The sequence below is a fragment of the Apodemus sylvaticus genome, chromosome 23 (assembly GCF_947179515.1).
Source record: "Apodemus sylvaticus chromosome 23, mApoSyl1.1, whole genome shotgun sequence".
NCBI classification, from domain to species: Eukaryota; Metazoa; Chordata; class Mammalia; order Rodentia; family Muridae; genus Apodemus; species Apodemus sylvaticus.
This window is the reverse complement of record NC_067494.1, coordinates 10,959,179-10,974,883: the sequence shown is the minus strand read 5'-3', so window position 1 is coordinate 10,974,883 and position 15,705 is coordinate 10,959,179. Positions and strand designations below refer to the sequence as shown.

Here is a 15,705-nt window from a genome sequence, read left to right as displayed (position 1 = left end):
GAAACATCAGGGGAACCATGCAGGAAAATGTCACAACAGGGTTAAAGAACCCGTTCACGTTTCAAAAGGGTGTGTGATGGTGGTATTAGCAGAACTCATGAAAATAAAAGCCTGTAAAAATTATGGACCACTGCACAGAGGCCATGCTGATCTTCTCTGCATTGGTCCAATTTTAGTATGTGTGCTGCTGAAGCGAGCACTTCTTTCTGCATTTTTAATGAGATATAATAGATACAGTTCGGGTTTGAAACTGTATTTTAATGTTATGTCCATGGTGATATGAGAAAAATTTTCTTTAACAAAACAAATCTCGTTTTTTCTTTTTACTATTTTTCAAACCTATAAAAATCCAAATTCACTATATATCTATAAAAATATTAAAATATATTTTAATTTCGAAATGTTAATTTTGTAAACTAATATATGTCATGCAAGAGTTGTTTCCGATTTTTCGGATGGCCTCCAAAACTATTTACATATTAAAAATGGAAGGAAAACCTTGTATATCTACTGATAGCTCCAAGTTTTTCAGCAAATTCCTGCATCAAATACTTTGAATTAAAATCAACAGCCATCCTCAAATGTCCTGCTTTGAAAGTTTTGAGGCTTTCTTCTCCTGCATGCTTAAAATAAGAAAGCCACAGGACATTTCTCTAGAAGTGGGATAGAGTAGATCTCACCACTAAGTCATTCCTATAGCTGGGTGCTTTTCATAGAGACAAATAGTAGGACCATACTTTCCCATATTGTAGCTTTTTAAAATACTTGGCATCTACAGACTATGTCCAGACCAATTGTGACTATTGGTGGCAGTCATTTATAGCTTCTTGATTCTCAGGTCATTTCTCATGCCTGTTCCCAACTCAGTCTTGAAAGCAAAGTCTCTCTTGTCTCCTTAGAGTGTCTTCAGAACTTAGGCTTAACATCAAATTGAGATATTTGTGTGTGTGTGTGTGTGTGTGTGTGTGTGGACCACTGCGAAATTTATTTTTGTTATCAATAACTTAACCTTGCTCCTTGGAAGGCAGGCCAACTAATTTACAGTTTTCACTTCATTTTCGGAAGTCTGTGCTTAAACTGGTATGTATGTAACTCCACACACATACCCCTCAACCACCGCATACAGCTAATTCTTTTATACTTCATACTTTGGTCATGCTTTCTTTTTCTCTCCCAACTGCTTCCAAACCCTTCCCACCTCCCTCCCCACCAGCTTCACGTTCTTTCTCTCTCTCTCTCCCTGGCATTTGACAGATTCTGCAAAGAATGTCAACAAGAAATCTATTGAGGTGATCTCGGTTTACAGCACTACCTGGACGTGAGCATCGATCACCTCCCAGCTTTATCAAGCTCTAGGACACACCATTATGGTTGTCTGCACCAATACGTCAACTCAAAATCTTAGGCACGACTGTCGGTGCCTTCTCTTCCTAGCTGGACAATAAATATTTAATTTTGTGACAGAACTTGATGAAACAGTGATTGATTATCATTCTACAACAATATAACTAGAGCACAGCTATACAATATAGAGAGTAGAGTTTAGTAGTTGGAGACTCTCATCCTAAATACATAAGTAGAAACAAGTTTACTCTATGTGGTTTAGTTGTCTAAATGTGAAAAGTTCTAGAAGATTCCTTGATATCTGTTTCAAGTTTCACGAGGACAGCTGACAGCAGTGTCCCGTTTTTGGCTTCCCCGATCTTTTGTCTCAGGACTCCTCAAGCTCCAGGAGGAATCAAATCCTCTCCTTCCCTAGGCGCCCACTCGGCTGGGACCTGCCTTCCACGGACATTTTCAGTCTGTTTCGCTTGGTGCAGGGTTTTGGTGGCCGACTGTGTGGAGCCCTGGGTTCTCATTTTCTAGCACAGAGAATGGGATGGAATTGGGTCTCACTATGATTTGATGAAACGAGAAAATATACTTTTATAACACTGTCCAAAGCATACCCAAGAGATCTAAATATTTGCATATGATATGCATATGACTGATCCAATGCTCATGATGGTATTTCTAAAATCTGAGTTAGAAATTACATATATCTGGAAGTAGGTTCTCAGATGCTCACAGATTTTTTTGTTTTTTGTCTAAAATACACCAATAGACTTGCATTAGTCATTATGTCAAATCTGCCCAATGACCCGTAGTTTTAGTATGTGGGAACGTAATAACACTTTATGATGTGGAGTCTGTATTCCAGTGTTTGAGCACAGCCAGGCTGTGTATTTAGGTTTTGGTCTCTGCTGTATTTGTGTACTAAGAGCAGAGATGAAATAATCACATGTTCAGATAGCACTCAGAGCCTCTCCTTCGACTTACGTGCTGAGTGCCCTCCCTTCTTCTCTTCCCTTCCTCCCTGCCAAGGATTCTGTGTGTTGGGATTATAGATATACAGAACCACACCTGGTGCCTACATTTTACATTCCATTGAGTTTTACAAATAAACATTTGAGGTGAAAATGTGGCTTTCAACATAAATCTCCAGATGCATTAATATAGTTGAAACTAAGGTGTTATAACTTCTTAACTCAGTTTGGGAAATATGAGAAGCTTAGGTGCCTCAAGGTAGCAGAGTCTCAAGATGATGTTCCAACTTAACTAAAAAGCTTATAATTAAGTTTTTGTTTTAATGATAAAAAAAAACTGGGAAAGGCCATTAGATTTTAGCTTTTCTTTTGGCTTTGTTGTAATAAATTTGTCAAATGATCTAAATCTAATATTAAAACCAGTATTAAAATAAAGCATGTACAGTCAGAGAGATGTAAAGGACCTAAGTTCAAGTCCCAGCACCCATATCCAGGGCTCACAAGTACACTTTAGGGGCACAACACACACACACACAGATCTAAAACTAATCATGAAAATAAATCGTTTAACAGCATTTTATCCTCAATTCGAGTGATCCAACAGGAAACATTTGAGTCATAAAGAACTGATGAGACATCAATAAAATTCATTAAAACTTCTCTATCAGAGTCTGAAAACTCATTTCAACATTAGTTATTATTATTTTCGCTTAGTGTTTGTATCAAAGTATTTCTAGCATACCCATACTGCAGGGTTGGTTTCTGTTGTCCAGTTTACACATTTGTAAATTCAGAGAACGTGTAGCATGAGAAATATTTTCAAACAATGAACGTTTCCAGTTTCCTTAAATAAAAACCTATTGTCTAATTATTATGGAATTATCTATTGAAAGAAAACTATGGTGGTATTTATTGCCAATCAGTTTATCTACTAACAAAGATGCCTGTCAGGAAGGCTGGAATCTTCCTTTCATGTTAAGGAGCTAAGACGTGGAAGCACCAGGAACTTGTTTGATGTGACACTGCCAGTGTATCTGAATGGGAGGAACTTGTTTGACGTAACACTGCCAGTGTATCTGAATGGGAGGAACTTGTTTGACGTGACACGGCCAGTCAGTGTATCTGAATGCTACAGTCCAGACTCACTGTGCTGTGTGTGCTTGCCCTCACAGACCACCTGAGCACAACGTGATGGACTGGGAAAATGTGACACTGGACACCTAGAAAGATGCTTCAGGGTGAGATGACATGGGCTGGATGACACACTCGGTGTTAGGGGTTCACCACTGTAACATTGCATCACACTTGATTAGAATAAATATCAGTGAGCCATGGATGGATTTTCCATTGTAATTGCTTTCAAAAAACCTCAGCAAAATTAGAATATTTTGTAACACAATATATTTGTAACACACACCAAAAAAGCATATAAAATTTAAATTTCAGGGTCTATCAATAGAGTTTTGTTGGAACTGGGCCCTGTGCCTTTATTCACATGCAGCCTAGAGCTACTTTTGCTTATGCACAGTGGAGATGAGCTGTTGGAGGAAACCAGATGACTGACCTACCATCATGGGAGAGCATTTACCATTTGGCTCTTTACCAAAAGAAATCAAGAATAGCTACATGCTGGCAACCCTTTTTTAAGCATGAAAATGGAAAATATTTGCAATTCAAATTATGGAAATAGAAATAATGAATATAATACTTTTGTCATATATTTCAATTTAATCTGAAATAGAGCAACGTCCAGCCCAACTCTCTATTTTCATGCCTGGATGTGATCTACATTTCCATTTAAATCCTAAAGTGGGAGGCTCTGTAGATCTGTGATGCTTTTAACTTTCGACGGCTTATCAGTGTCTATTTCAGGAGAATGCTTACATGTACGGATGAATGCAGTCAGCATCAATAGATTGGAACCTTTTAAGAGGCTTAATTTATAATTTTGTTATTTATTCATTTATTCAGTTAGTTGAGATTGGGTTTTCCTATGTGGGCTGGACATAAACTTGCGAGTTTTCTACTTCAGCCTTCCAAACAGCTTGGATTGCAGCCATGCTCTACTTTGTCATGCTAATAATCTTGTAAGCACAGCCATCACTACTAGGAACTTTTAAAATGGCAGGCTACTGAGTGCTGATTCTATTTTAGATTCTTTGGAATATTTTCTCAACGAATATAAAATAGTGAAACCTTGTAGTAGCAGTAAGAATATAAACCAGGGGCATAAGTAATTGGTAATTACTTATTGCCCAATTACCAATTGGTCATTGGGTAATTGAGTTACCAATTGGTCATTGGGTAATTGAGTTTCTGAATGCTCACTGGCTTAGATGGCTCTGATTGCCACGATTTTGTTGGGCTGAAAGAACGACAAAAGAAACTGATAATTAGCTATGAGTCAATATAATCTCCAGTGGTGCAGAAGTGTGAAAAATATAAGACCCCCCCCACTGATCTTAGCATATAAGATTAGAGTAATAACTGATAAGAAAACTGCAGCCAGATGTTAAACATGAACAGGTACGAGGCCCGTTTACTTGCCAGTTTTAGCTTGTTAAGTGTAGAATATAGAAGAGAAGGGCAAACAGAGCAGACAGCAAACCAGATGCCAATCCACACACCCAAACACATGCAGTGTACCATCGGCTCTCATACTTGTGGCGGAAGAGGGGGTGTTGCAACTCAGCAGCCAGTCTGCTGTGTTTAAAACAGTCATGTTGTCCCCTGAGAACAGGAACGGTTAAGAGTTCATCGTCTGAAGGCATGCCGGGTGTCCTTGGGTCATCATAATGCTTGGCACCAGTTTCCGACCTGTCGGCACCACTCTAACTGTACCGTGGCGTGCCTTCCGCGTGCTAGCGTGCCAGGTCTGCTCTGGTGCTCGCAACTCTGAGTAGGAGCCGTGAGCTCCTGCTCTTCTTTCAGAGAGCTCGGATTGGATTGTTCAGACTTATATTCTGCACTCAGCTCCGACTTTAAAGGTAAGTGCTCGTGCTCCGGTGGTTTTGACTAAAGCTCCCTAAACACTGGCAGTTCCAAACCCATCCATTCATTAGCTTGAAATTACAGATGCATGTTTAGAGACAAGTTAAAAAGGGAAGGGTTAATCTACAAAGGGTTTGTATGACACACTATTAAAACGCAGGGTAGGTTGCAATGCACACGCCTTGACAAGGAAAACATGGCCTTCAGATTAATTGGGAAGGGGTATATCAGTCTCACAGATAACAAGAAAATATGATGTGGCAAATGCTGATATCTGGCCATATGAATAGTTTGTTAAGGAAAACAAGAGTTTTCATAAATTGATTATGAAATTGGTATCTAGGCTGATGGTGGATAATTTAAAATACAATTTACATATTGCTTGCGTGTATATGCCATAGTCTCTCCAAATGTACATATTTTTACACACTTGGATCATATGTTCTGAAAAACTGAATGTATTTCTTTTAAAAAAGTAATGAATATTTGAAATAACTTATTGTTATCATAAGTTGTGGGATTAATTGTACCATTTTAATGAAAAATGTTGGGATAACACTTTTTATTTAAATTTGAAACTAAAAACTATTGAATATGCAAGTTAATTCACACACACATATATCTGGTGATATCTTTTATCTACAATTTTTAAAATCTGTGGAATGTTTCTAGGGGAAAATATGAAAAGGCAGCCTTTTGAAATCTTTTGAAATATTTCACAGGACTAATATATTCTCTATGTATGCTCATAGCTATAGATAAGGGATTGAACTTTGAAGATAAGTAGAACACTTATAAACTAGCTGGATATTCCTTGTATGTAACTTTGATCAGTAATAGGATAGCTATTTATTAACAACCCCTAACATCAAGCTGGAGGCAAGCCCTTAGAGGTGACTCTGGGCATCTTTGGGATGGCACTTACCTCCTGTCCCATTTGTTGTGACGGAAGTACTGCTGAGACCGGATTTATCCAGCTTGGAGCTCCCGGGTGTATCACTGCCTCCAACCAAGGCATGGGGACTTGCTAGGTCTTGCATTTCCATAGACCTGTTAGAATAGGAGCATCAGAGATCAAACTGACATTGAAGCCAACCTTTTTTAATTTCTCCTTTCAGTCTTTGAGTGTTCATGTATGTCAATGCCAGCAAACTGAAAATAGGAAGAGAATGCACTGTGAGACCACATGACTTGTTCTGCTGTGCAGTCCTACATGCATGTTCATGGATAATGCAAGGAAAGGTCAGACTCTGATCACGACTGTCCATGTTGACATGGATGCCGTCCTGAAATAAGTCATTCCTGCTAGCAACACAGGAACTGGGAGAGTGTTTAACTCCCGTGACTCGGCAACCCGTCACCAGCGAGGACATAAGCAGTGGCTAGAGGCAAACACAACCTCAAGTTGATCCAAGTGGCTAAAGGACAACCCTGAGGCTGACAACCAGACTTGTAAATCTTTTAACAGAAAATAATGCTTTCATTATAGAAAGAAGAGACTTTGACATGTTTGCTTCTTGGAATAGGAAAGAATTGATGTATCCAATAAACCTGAGATCCTGAAAGGATAGACTTTTTCTGACAAAATTAAAGGAAGAAAGAGGCAACTAACTCCACAAACATGATTGGAACCTTAAACCATGATTTCACAAAAGTCATTTTTTTTTAAAGACTCCAAAATAAATAATAAAAATACCCTTGAAGCATTATCATCACCAATGAGACTTAATTTATAGGACCTAATAATAACTTTAAAAATAAGCTATTTTTTAATTAGACATGGAACATTGCCAAAAGAACTATACTGGCCTACGAGATAAATACTAATACGACATTAGATGTAAATCTTATAGAATATGATATCTAACCACAATGAAGTCATTCAAAAAACAATGATAATATGATATATAAAAAGCCAAATTTTGCTAATGAAATGTTATATTTTTATATAATCTTCTAATGTCGGTCAAAGAAAAATTGAAAATTAAATGAAAAATAGCATATAGAGCAAAAATAATAGTGAAAATGCATCTATTCAAAACATGGTATGTGATATATATGGTGGTTGTTAGTGACAGGAGGAGGGGCTCAAAAATATATGATATACAGTTTCATCTACAAAACCAGAAACAGGAAAATTAGCAGATACCAGTAGGATGAAACAGTAGAGGGAAGAAATTATTGAAATAGAAAAAAATCCATAATCAATACAAATAGTTTTTAATTCCAAACAATCACTAGAGACATTGGTGATCTCCAAAGGACAAAAGGACATTATAAACCATATCAGTGAACTCAGGTTGGATAAAAGAGGCCAACCCCGACTCAGTAGAAATGTAGAAAATCTCCGAATCAGTTATCAAATGAAGAAAATCCCAGGTATGGGGTCTTAAAAAGGTTTAGACAGGGAAATGCCTGCTCTGCAAGCATGAGGGACTGTCTTCAAATCCTCAGCACTTATGCAAAAGCTGAACTTGGTGGAGCTTCTCTGTAATTCCAAAGATGGAGAATGGCAAGCGCTCCCTGGATGCACTGGCCAGAGAGATTTGCGCATGCCCTCAAGGCTCAGGAACTGAGCCTGTCTTAGCAAATGGGATAAAGAGTCATTGCCAAGGCACCCGAGTCAGTCCTATGGCCTCCACATGTGTGCTCTCTCACATACACACACACCACCCGCACTGGCATGCACGCGAACACACCCCCACACAAACATGCAATACACCACACAGACACATGTCACAAAAATGAAGTATCTTTTGAAAATTGAAGCAAATATGTGAGGGAAAGCAATTTTATGTAAATTGGGAGAAAGAAGGAAAATTTATTCTCCTGTTGAAGGAGAGTCCATTATCTTGAACCAGACAAAGGCAGTTTCAAGAGAACGACATGGATCCATACCTTCTACAGACAGCCAAGACTGTTTAAGCTACTATCAAATGGAAAGCAATGAGAAAAGGGAGCTGTTTTCTGACCAGTGTGGTTTATCCTAGAAGTGCAAGGTAGGCCTAACATCTAGTGATCAATGCAGTGCAAAATATTGACAAATACTATGGCTGTGGTTGCAAAGATGTACTGAGTAATATCCACCATCCATTCATGGTGTACGTTCTTGGTAACCTAGACCAGTGAGTTCTCCTTTATCAATGGAAACATTCCTGGAAAACCTCTGCAGTGTGCGCCACAGTAGATGAGGAAATGCCAAATTATTTCAGAGCAAGGACTAAGATACATGCTTTCCCCTTGGGTGCAGTGTTTTTACTCACAGTGTTAAACAGGCAGGAGAAATAAAGTGTCAAAAGGAGTAAAGATAGAAAAAATAGTGTTTAGAAGCTTAAGGGGGGGACTCCTCTTTAATTCATATCAATCTGAATTGCCATTTTTGTATTTTTGTAAAACTTTTGAGATCCACTGTGTGAATTTCCCAAAGATAAACACGTAATGACTTTCTCAGCAGTAAATAAAACCAAAAAGTGTCTCCATCTTCAATAAGCCCAGAGTTCCAACACTGAACTATCAAGATGGTGCTGTGTCAGTGGAGCTGGAGGTTGGCCTGCTCACTGTACAACTATGGTTCAACTCAGCCCAAGATCATCATTCTGAAAGATCAGATACCTTGCCTTAATTGCCATAAAACAAGAAAGGGCTTGTGCTTGGGGGAAAAACTGACAGAGAAAATAAACACTATGCTTTAGAGTTCACTGAGTTTTCTTATGTAATGCTCAGGAAACTGGAAATATTCTGAGGAATCAGGGAAACCTGACCCTTGTTGAAGAGAAAGCACATTAGCTAGAAGCAGGCCTATGCATGACCTTGGCTTTAGAATCAGCAGGTAAGACCTGGATGGAACTCCATGAAGGGCAAAGTTGTTTGGATGTGTTTGTCTTAGTTAGGTTTGCTGCAGTGAAACACCATGACCAAAAAGCAAAGGGTTTATTTGGCTTACATTTCCAGATCACAATCCATCATTAGAGGAAGTTAGGACAGGAACCCCAAGCAGGGTAAGACCCTCAACGTAGGAGCTGGTGTAGAGAATATGGAGTGTACTGCTTACTGGCTTGCTCAGCCTGCTTTCTTAGCCAAGACCCCAAGCCCGGGATAGCCTGACCCACAGAGGGGTGGGCCCTTCCCCACTGATTGCTACTTAAGAAAATGCTGGGTCCTATGGCTGGATCTCATGGAGTCATTTTCTCTACTGAGGCTCTATCCTCTGTGATGACTCTAGCTTGTGTCAGGTTGACACACAAGACGAGTCAGTACAATATTGTATCTTCTGTGCAACCGTACTGACAGAAAAGAAGTAGAAATTAATTCTTGGACTCTGTCTTAATTAAATATAAAAATATAAATAGAGATGTACATTGTCCAGACAGACATACATTTGTGTTTATGTGGTCAATGACATGAGGAACATTAAGGGGGGGTTGAAATGGATGGAGTGGGGGATCCTCCCAGTGATAGCCTGACAGTCACCGCCTCAGAGATGCCTTCACTGGCTCTCAGCACAAGCCAAGTCTTTTTGACACAAGAGGGCCGAGTCTCTACCTTGGACTTTATTTGATGGGACAGACAGTAATGTAAGCTTAAAGAGTCAGAAAAAAAATCTCGAAATTGCAAGTTAGATTTTAATTGGTTCAAATAAAGGACCCTGGGGGAGGCTTCTAGTCAGTGGTATTACTGAAGACTCAAAGTAGTGTAGGGGCTTTGAGCCAATTTGGATCACGTACAAGATGTGTAAGCCAGGAAAATCAGTCAGGAATGAAAGAACGTAGCATACACACACACCAAAAAAAAAAAAAATAGCAAAGAAGCAAAACATGTTGCTTCTGCAAACCAACAAAATTTAGCCTATGAGGTGAATATAGCCCTGGTGTGCTGCAGTCCAGGCCACAGGAAATGAGAAGGCAGCTATCTGGAGTTTTACAGTGCAGCTCCTCAGGCATATTTATTTTACTGGATTTAAACCTCCTACAATTAAAGAAGTCTTTAGTGAACAGAAATATATCATTATTCCCGTGTATTTCAGAAGTATCTTCCTGTAGTCTCTTGTGCCTGCTTTGGGATGCATGCAACTGTCAAACTTCAGGTACTTTGAAAGTTCAATGTAATAGTTTTTTTTTTTTTTCAAAAAATACAGATGTCAATACAAACACATATTTGCCCCATCTAACTCTGCTCATACACATTACATGTCAAGGCGTCCCTCTTTCCCTCCTAGGGTGTCTCTTTCAACTCCCTTTCCATGAGCCTTATATCATCAGGCTTTTAAACATTAGGATCTGTCTGGGTGATTTAAATAAGTGAGCTTAATCTTAGCGTGATGCGGTCATTGGAAAGAAGAAATAAGAGAATCCCAAGACGCAGGAACTAGCATCTTGATTATTTTCTAGCGTTTTTGTTTGTTGCACAGGTAGAATTTGATTTGATTAGTCTGAAATGTCCTCTTCAAACCTAAGGGAGGGTAAACCTAAGTGTGTGTACTGCAGAATCTATTCCAACTCAGACACTATGATTCACTCTTTGTAGATCCTGCTAATGAGTCATGGCCCTGTTTATTTATAGAGTCCCTCCATCAGCTGTTCAGGACCCAAGAAATCCAAGCGTCCAAGACTCTACAATCCTGTCACACGAGCTTTCTCTCTCCGTATGAAATAGACATTGCAGAACAAGGTACTAGGTCCCAAGTTCTCAGTGCCTGCTGAGAGAAACTGCAGTTGGACTTCTGGATCGATGCCTATGAAATATGGGTTTAGGATTTGCTTTGCTGATGATGTTGCTTAGTATGAGACATAATTATATATTCTCCTTAGCTGAAAAAGGGAAGTGACGGGGAGGTTCTTCTCATCTGACTAGTGTAAGGCTCTGGAAGAGCAGGAACTGCTGCTCTCTGTTGTGTGTTCTGCCCCATCCTGCAACTGTTATGATGACACAGAGCATCTAGCCACGATAACATGTGCATAGTAACACAGCAATAGAAAACAACAAGTAGATCACATGGCCTGAGCTACTTGAAGAAGTCAGCTTTCGTGTAGTTTAGTGACCTGTTTGTCTATCTCTGTTCTAAGCACAGTCCTAGGAACAGAAGGGACTTTTAGGCTTCTAATACAAAGATGGGGTTAGTTCTATGATGCCAATGTGTGTTGAATTTTCATAGATATATGTGTGATTGTGAATGGATACATTCATATACATGCATACATATATACACATGCATACATAAAAAAAAACTTGAGATTTCTCCAAAATATGTATGCATGTGTGTGTTAGAGAAAAGAGATGGAGTGGGGGTAGGAAGGGAGAGAGGAAGGATGGTAGAAGGGAGGGAGAGAAAATGCTTCCATGTGCTAATAATGCAACTTGGTTAGTTGATGTCAGGACTGGCTCTCATATTCTGACATAGCACACACCCAGGAAAACATCAGGAACAGCAGCAGGTCACCCTAAGCCAACACATTTCTGAATAAGGTCTGGATGTTCTTGCCACAGCTATGGCCCTGAGACAGGCTCTCTGCTCCAAGACATGACACCTCTCTGTCACTTAGTGCCTGTGCTCTGGTGGACAGAATGCCCTAGGGGAAGGCTTCCAGGAGCTCATTTCTCCAAACATGGTAAGAACTGAGTGATCTGTGCTAATGAGCAGACACAGGAGGAAGACTGCATGATCTTTACTGAAAAACCAGAGAAATGGGCTTCTGTGCACACTGTGGAGAGCTACACTATTCTCCAGCACCTTGACAACAATCCCCAAGGCCAACATAAACGCTCACATTGTGGGGCTCACTTAGAGAGTGATCTCAGTCCCTGGAGCCAAAGCAAATAAATGCAGGAAAGTGCTCTTCTCTGGATGACTTTACAGCCCCCATTTAGGTCAATATCTTCCTTATACTTAAAGACTGGAAAACTAAAACTCTCTCCCCCTCTCTCTACGTCTTCTTCTCCCTCCCTCCCTCCCTGTCTGTCTCTGTCTCTGTCTCTCTTTCTCTCTCTCTTCCTCACCTTTGACTCCAACAAATTATTCAGATAAAACTTGAGTTCTCCAATTCCACCTCTAAGAACAGTGAGCAAATACTTCAAACTAATGGGAGTATGTCTAAATCTGGGTTTTCAAAAGAGTCCCTTCATTGGAAAACAAAGAAAAGAACAAAACTCCCCCAGATCCTTCAAGCATTATTCGAATGGAGCAGGAGTCAAATTTCTATAAGATCGGTTACAAACCGTGGTTAATGAAGCAGGAAATTATTTTCTTCTAGCAAGTTTTGGGGTAAAGCCATAAGGCCACAATCAAAACATTCAATGCCATGAATTATACTGGGGAATATATCAACTCTTTGTCTACAGAGACACTCGGCCAGGAGTCCAGACATTATGTGGGATAAACATTTTTGGTACTAGAGTGTTTTAACCGAGAAGAAAAAAGCATCAATGTAATGTACAGAATGAAGATAGCTAGCTATTAAACTAATTTAATTTCTGATTATGATGGTACCAACCATGGTCTTCAATAAAAAATATCGTATTTTGTTTCAGGCTGAGTATAGAGTTAAATCTAGGCACTGTTAACTCTAAAGTGAGCATTGAACCTCACCTCTGTCATTTACCTATCAGGGAATCTTAAAGGTCAAATCTGAAGTTGATAAGTAGATCAAATATATCAAATATGGGGATTAAATATGCACCGGAGATAAATAAGCTTCGCCTCAATGGCACATTTAGTTTAATGGAGTACCTATTTAAGAAGTGTTTTCACTTAGTAAAAATCACTTCTGCAGTGTTGACAGCACACACCTGCGCTGCCTGAAAACACGCTAAGGAAAACCGTTCTCTTAATAAGAAGCCCCATTTCATTTCCAGAAAACGTACAGCATGAGAAAGATTTGTATCCATATTTTCCTCGGAACTTTTGGTCTAGAAGAAAGCAGCCTTTTTGACAGAAGTCAAACTAAATCTTCGCTCCTGAAAAAGCCTTTTTTTAAAAATCAAGAAGTCAGGATCACATCACGACCTTTTCCTGTCTTCTAGGCCATCTCCCCGTCCTTTCAGTGATCTTAGGCCATTGAAAGCCTCTTTAGGTATCAGGGTAATCTATAGGTAATGTATAGTTCATATAGATGCACAGTTAAGATCCCCAGAATGGCAAAGTCATCTGGAGTCTACCTGAGCAGTTCTTTTACTGGACAGTCTCAACGTTGGCTGCAACTGGGTCACAGAAGCCCCCGCAGCTGTGTCCACGCAGACGCTGCAGAACTCCCTGTCTACCCCATCGCCACCAGTGCGTCTGACATTTGGCACCTAAATGGATCACTTTAATGCCTTCCTCAAAAAGCCATAGCGTGGGATTGAACCATCTGTCCTGCTAAGCCCCAATCCTGTACTCCAGTACCCTCTTCTTTAGTGCTACAACCCCATAGTCTTGCTCACTGTGTCATCGATCTCCCCAGATAAAGGAGAGGAGCAAGCCAGCTTCAGAACAGGTTGTGAAGGCAGTAAAAGTCTGCGACCGGATTTACTCCTCTCAAGAGAAGGCACCGACATAACTTAAGTTCTGGCCCTCAGTCCATGTTGTAGCTTTTTCTCCTTAATAGGCTTGTCATGCTCACACATGTTTACACACACACACACACACACACACATACACACACACACACACACACAGTTCAACTCTGTATTAGAATGCCTGCCTTCGCTGTCCTTTTCTGGCAGCGCCAGCATTGGACAGGCTGTCTCCTTAGGGGACTTGGGCTGCAGTATCCTGATCACTGTCCTCTATTGATTTAGATTTAACCAATAAAACAGCAATTCATAAGAAACCCAGTGGTGGACAATTTACTGTCTCAAAGGAAGAAACACAGACAGTGTAAGAAGGGGAAATTTTCAAAAGGACGTGCTTGCTCCTAGATGAAAAGCTACAGGAAGCCAAAGCCTGCACAGAGAAAGAATCTGTTTTCTTCAGGAACAAGCTCCCTGATAAACTATCCAAGCCCAAGCAGTCAGCTCTAAGCACATATATATGCTAGTAACCCTGTATGGATTCAGTATGTTACTTATGACACACACATGCATGCATGCACGCACGCACGCACGCACGCACACACCCACATACACGCCAATAATCATTACAAAGAGGTCTTGAAGTTCAGAGATGGAGGGTAAAAACAAAGAGGCAGAATGATGTGAATATAATACTTGAACATAAAATTCTCAAAATCCTAACATTTTAAGTACAAGAGAAAGAACAATGAGCTTTTCTTAAGTAAAGCTGCCGAAAAAATATGCACAAGGCAGGCGTCCCATGGATACAAACTGGGAGAGGAGAACGTGAGTTTCATTTCATGGCTGCTACCTTGAAAAGGTTACTGGGTGTGTCTGTAGAGACAACTTCTCAGGTTTGCAAGGCTTACTGAGTAACACAGAGCCTCTCCCTACGCAGGCATTCTGCACTCCCGTCCTCCCTTCAGCCAAGACATTCTGTGTCTTTATGAGGTGACTCGACCCCATTCTCTTTGAGAGTTAGGGAGTTAGCAGTTGCCACGGGGAATCGGAACGTGAAATGTGATGAGAAGGTCCTGTGATAAGTGTCTGACCTTAGCACACAGAAATAAAATCCTCTTAGCAAATGATGGAAATGCAGCAACACCCGACGCGGAGAGTTGTGTTTTCTTTAAGGTAATTGCAGGCACCTTCCATTCTGCTAAAAGCAGTGGTGGAGTTTGTATACATCCTCACAGAACAGCAGTGCCACATGATGGCAGGAAATGTCCCCGCCCTCATTGCCCCCTTCCTTAGGACACTGTAACAGGATAGTCTCCGTGGGGAAAAAAAAAGTCAACAAGCCATCTCAGCAATAGGACCCTGTGGCCCATTTCTCATCTGGCGTAATAGTTCACAGAGCAGATCCAACACAATGCAGCACCCTTGAAATCAGCAGTCGCTCAGCACTGCGGGTCAGTGCCAAAGAGCAAGATGAGAAATGGGGTTGGTATAAATATTCAATTGGGGAGCTATGGCCAATTTCCAATGTTTGGTGCAACTCAGCACTGCTCCACCTGGTCCCTCCTGGCTCCCTGGTGTCTACCAGGGGCTGGCAGCTGGGAGGCAGGCTGAGCCGGGAGACTTTTTAATTTGCTGTGTGATCACAGAGGCAGGCAGAAGGGGAGATAATGCATGTGCTGGGATTCCATTACAGAGCTGTCTTTTTCTAGGTGAGAGGCATCACGACCTGAAGAGAACTCAATGCTTCCATTTGTTAAGATCCATTAGGGAACAATTGGCAGTTTGCAAACACTGGATATGGAATGAAAAAAAATGCTATGATCCTTCTTCAAGATGGCGGTCTTGACAAAAAAAAATAATAATAAGGAAACTAAATGACTAAGCTGATATATTTATGTGTAACCTTGTAGCCCAGGCTGGG

At 40.4% G+C, this 15,705-nt stretch overlaps 1 protein-coding gene and 1 pseudogene across 1 annotated transcript in view; both read right to left on the bottom strand.

Annotated features, from left to right (window-relative positions):
- Eya4 (EYA transcriptional coactivator and phosphatase 4) overlaps nucleotides 1–13,826 on the bottom strand; it is a 73,766-nt gene extending 59,940 nt beyond the window's left edge. Inside the window, exons 1-5 of the mRNA XM_052169177.1 lie at nucleotides 13,713–13,826; nucleotides 13,449–13,583; nucleotides 6,511–6,679; nucleotides 6,223–6,363; nucleotides 4,968–5,036 (exon numbers count right to left, since the gene is read on the bottom strand). Coding sequence (XP_052025137.1) covers nucleotides 4,968–5,036; nucleotides 6,223–6,363; nucleotides 6,511–6,679; nucleotides 13,449–13,583; nucleotides 13,713–13,826 — 628 coding nt within the window. The remainder of the gene's footprint in view (nucleotides 1–4,967; nucleotides 5,037–6,222; nucleotides 6,364–6,510; nucleotides 6,680–13,448; nucleotides 13,584–13,712) is intronic.
- On the bottom strand, nucleotides 101–200 carry LOC127674289 (uncharacterized; annotated as a pseudogene).
- Nucleotides 13,827–15,705: the final 1,879 nt, after the last annotated feature.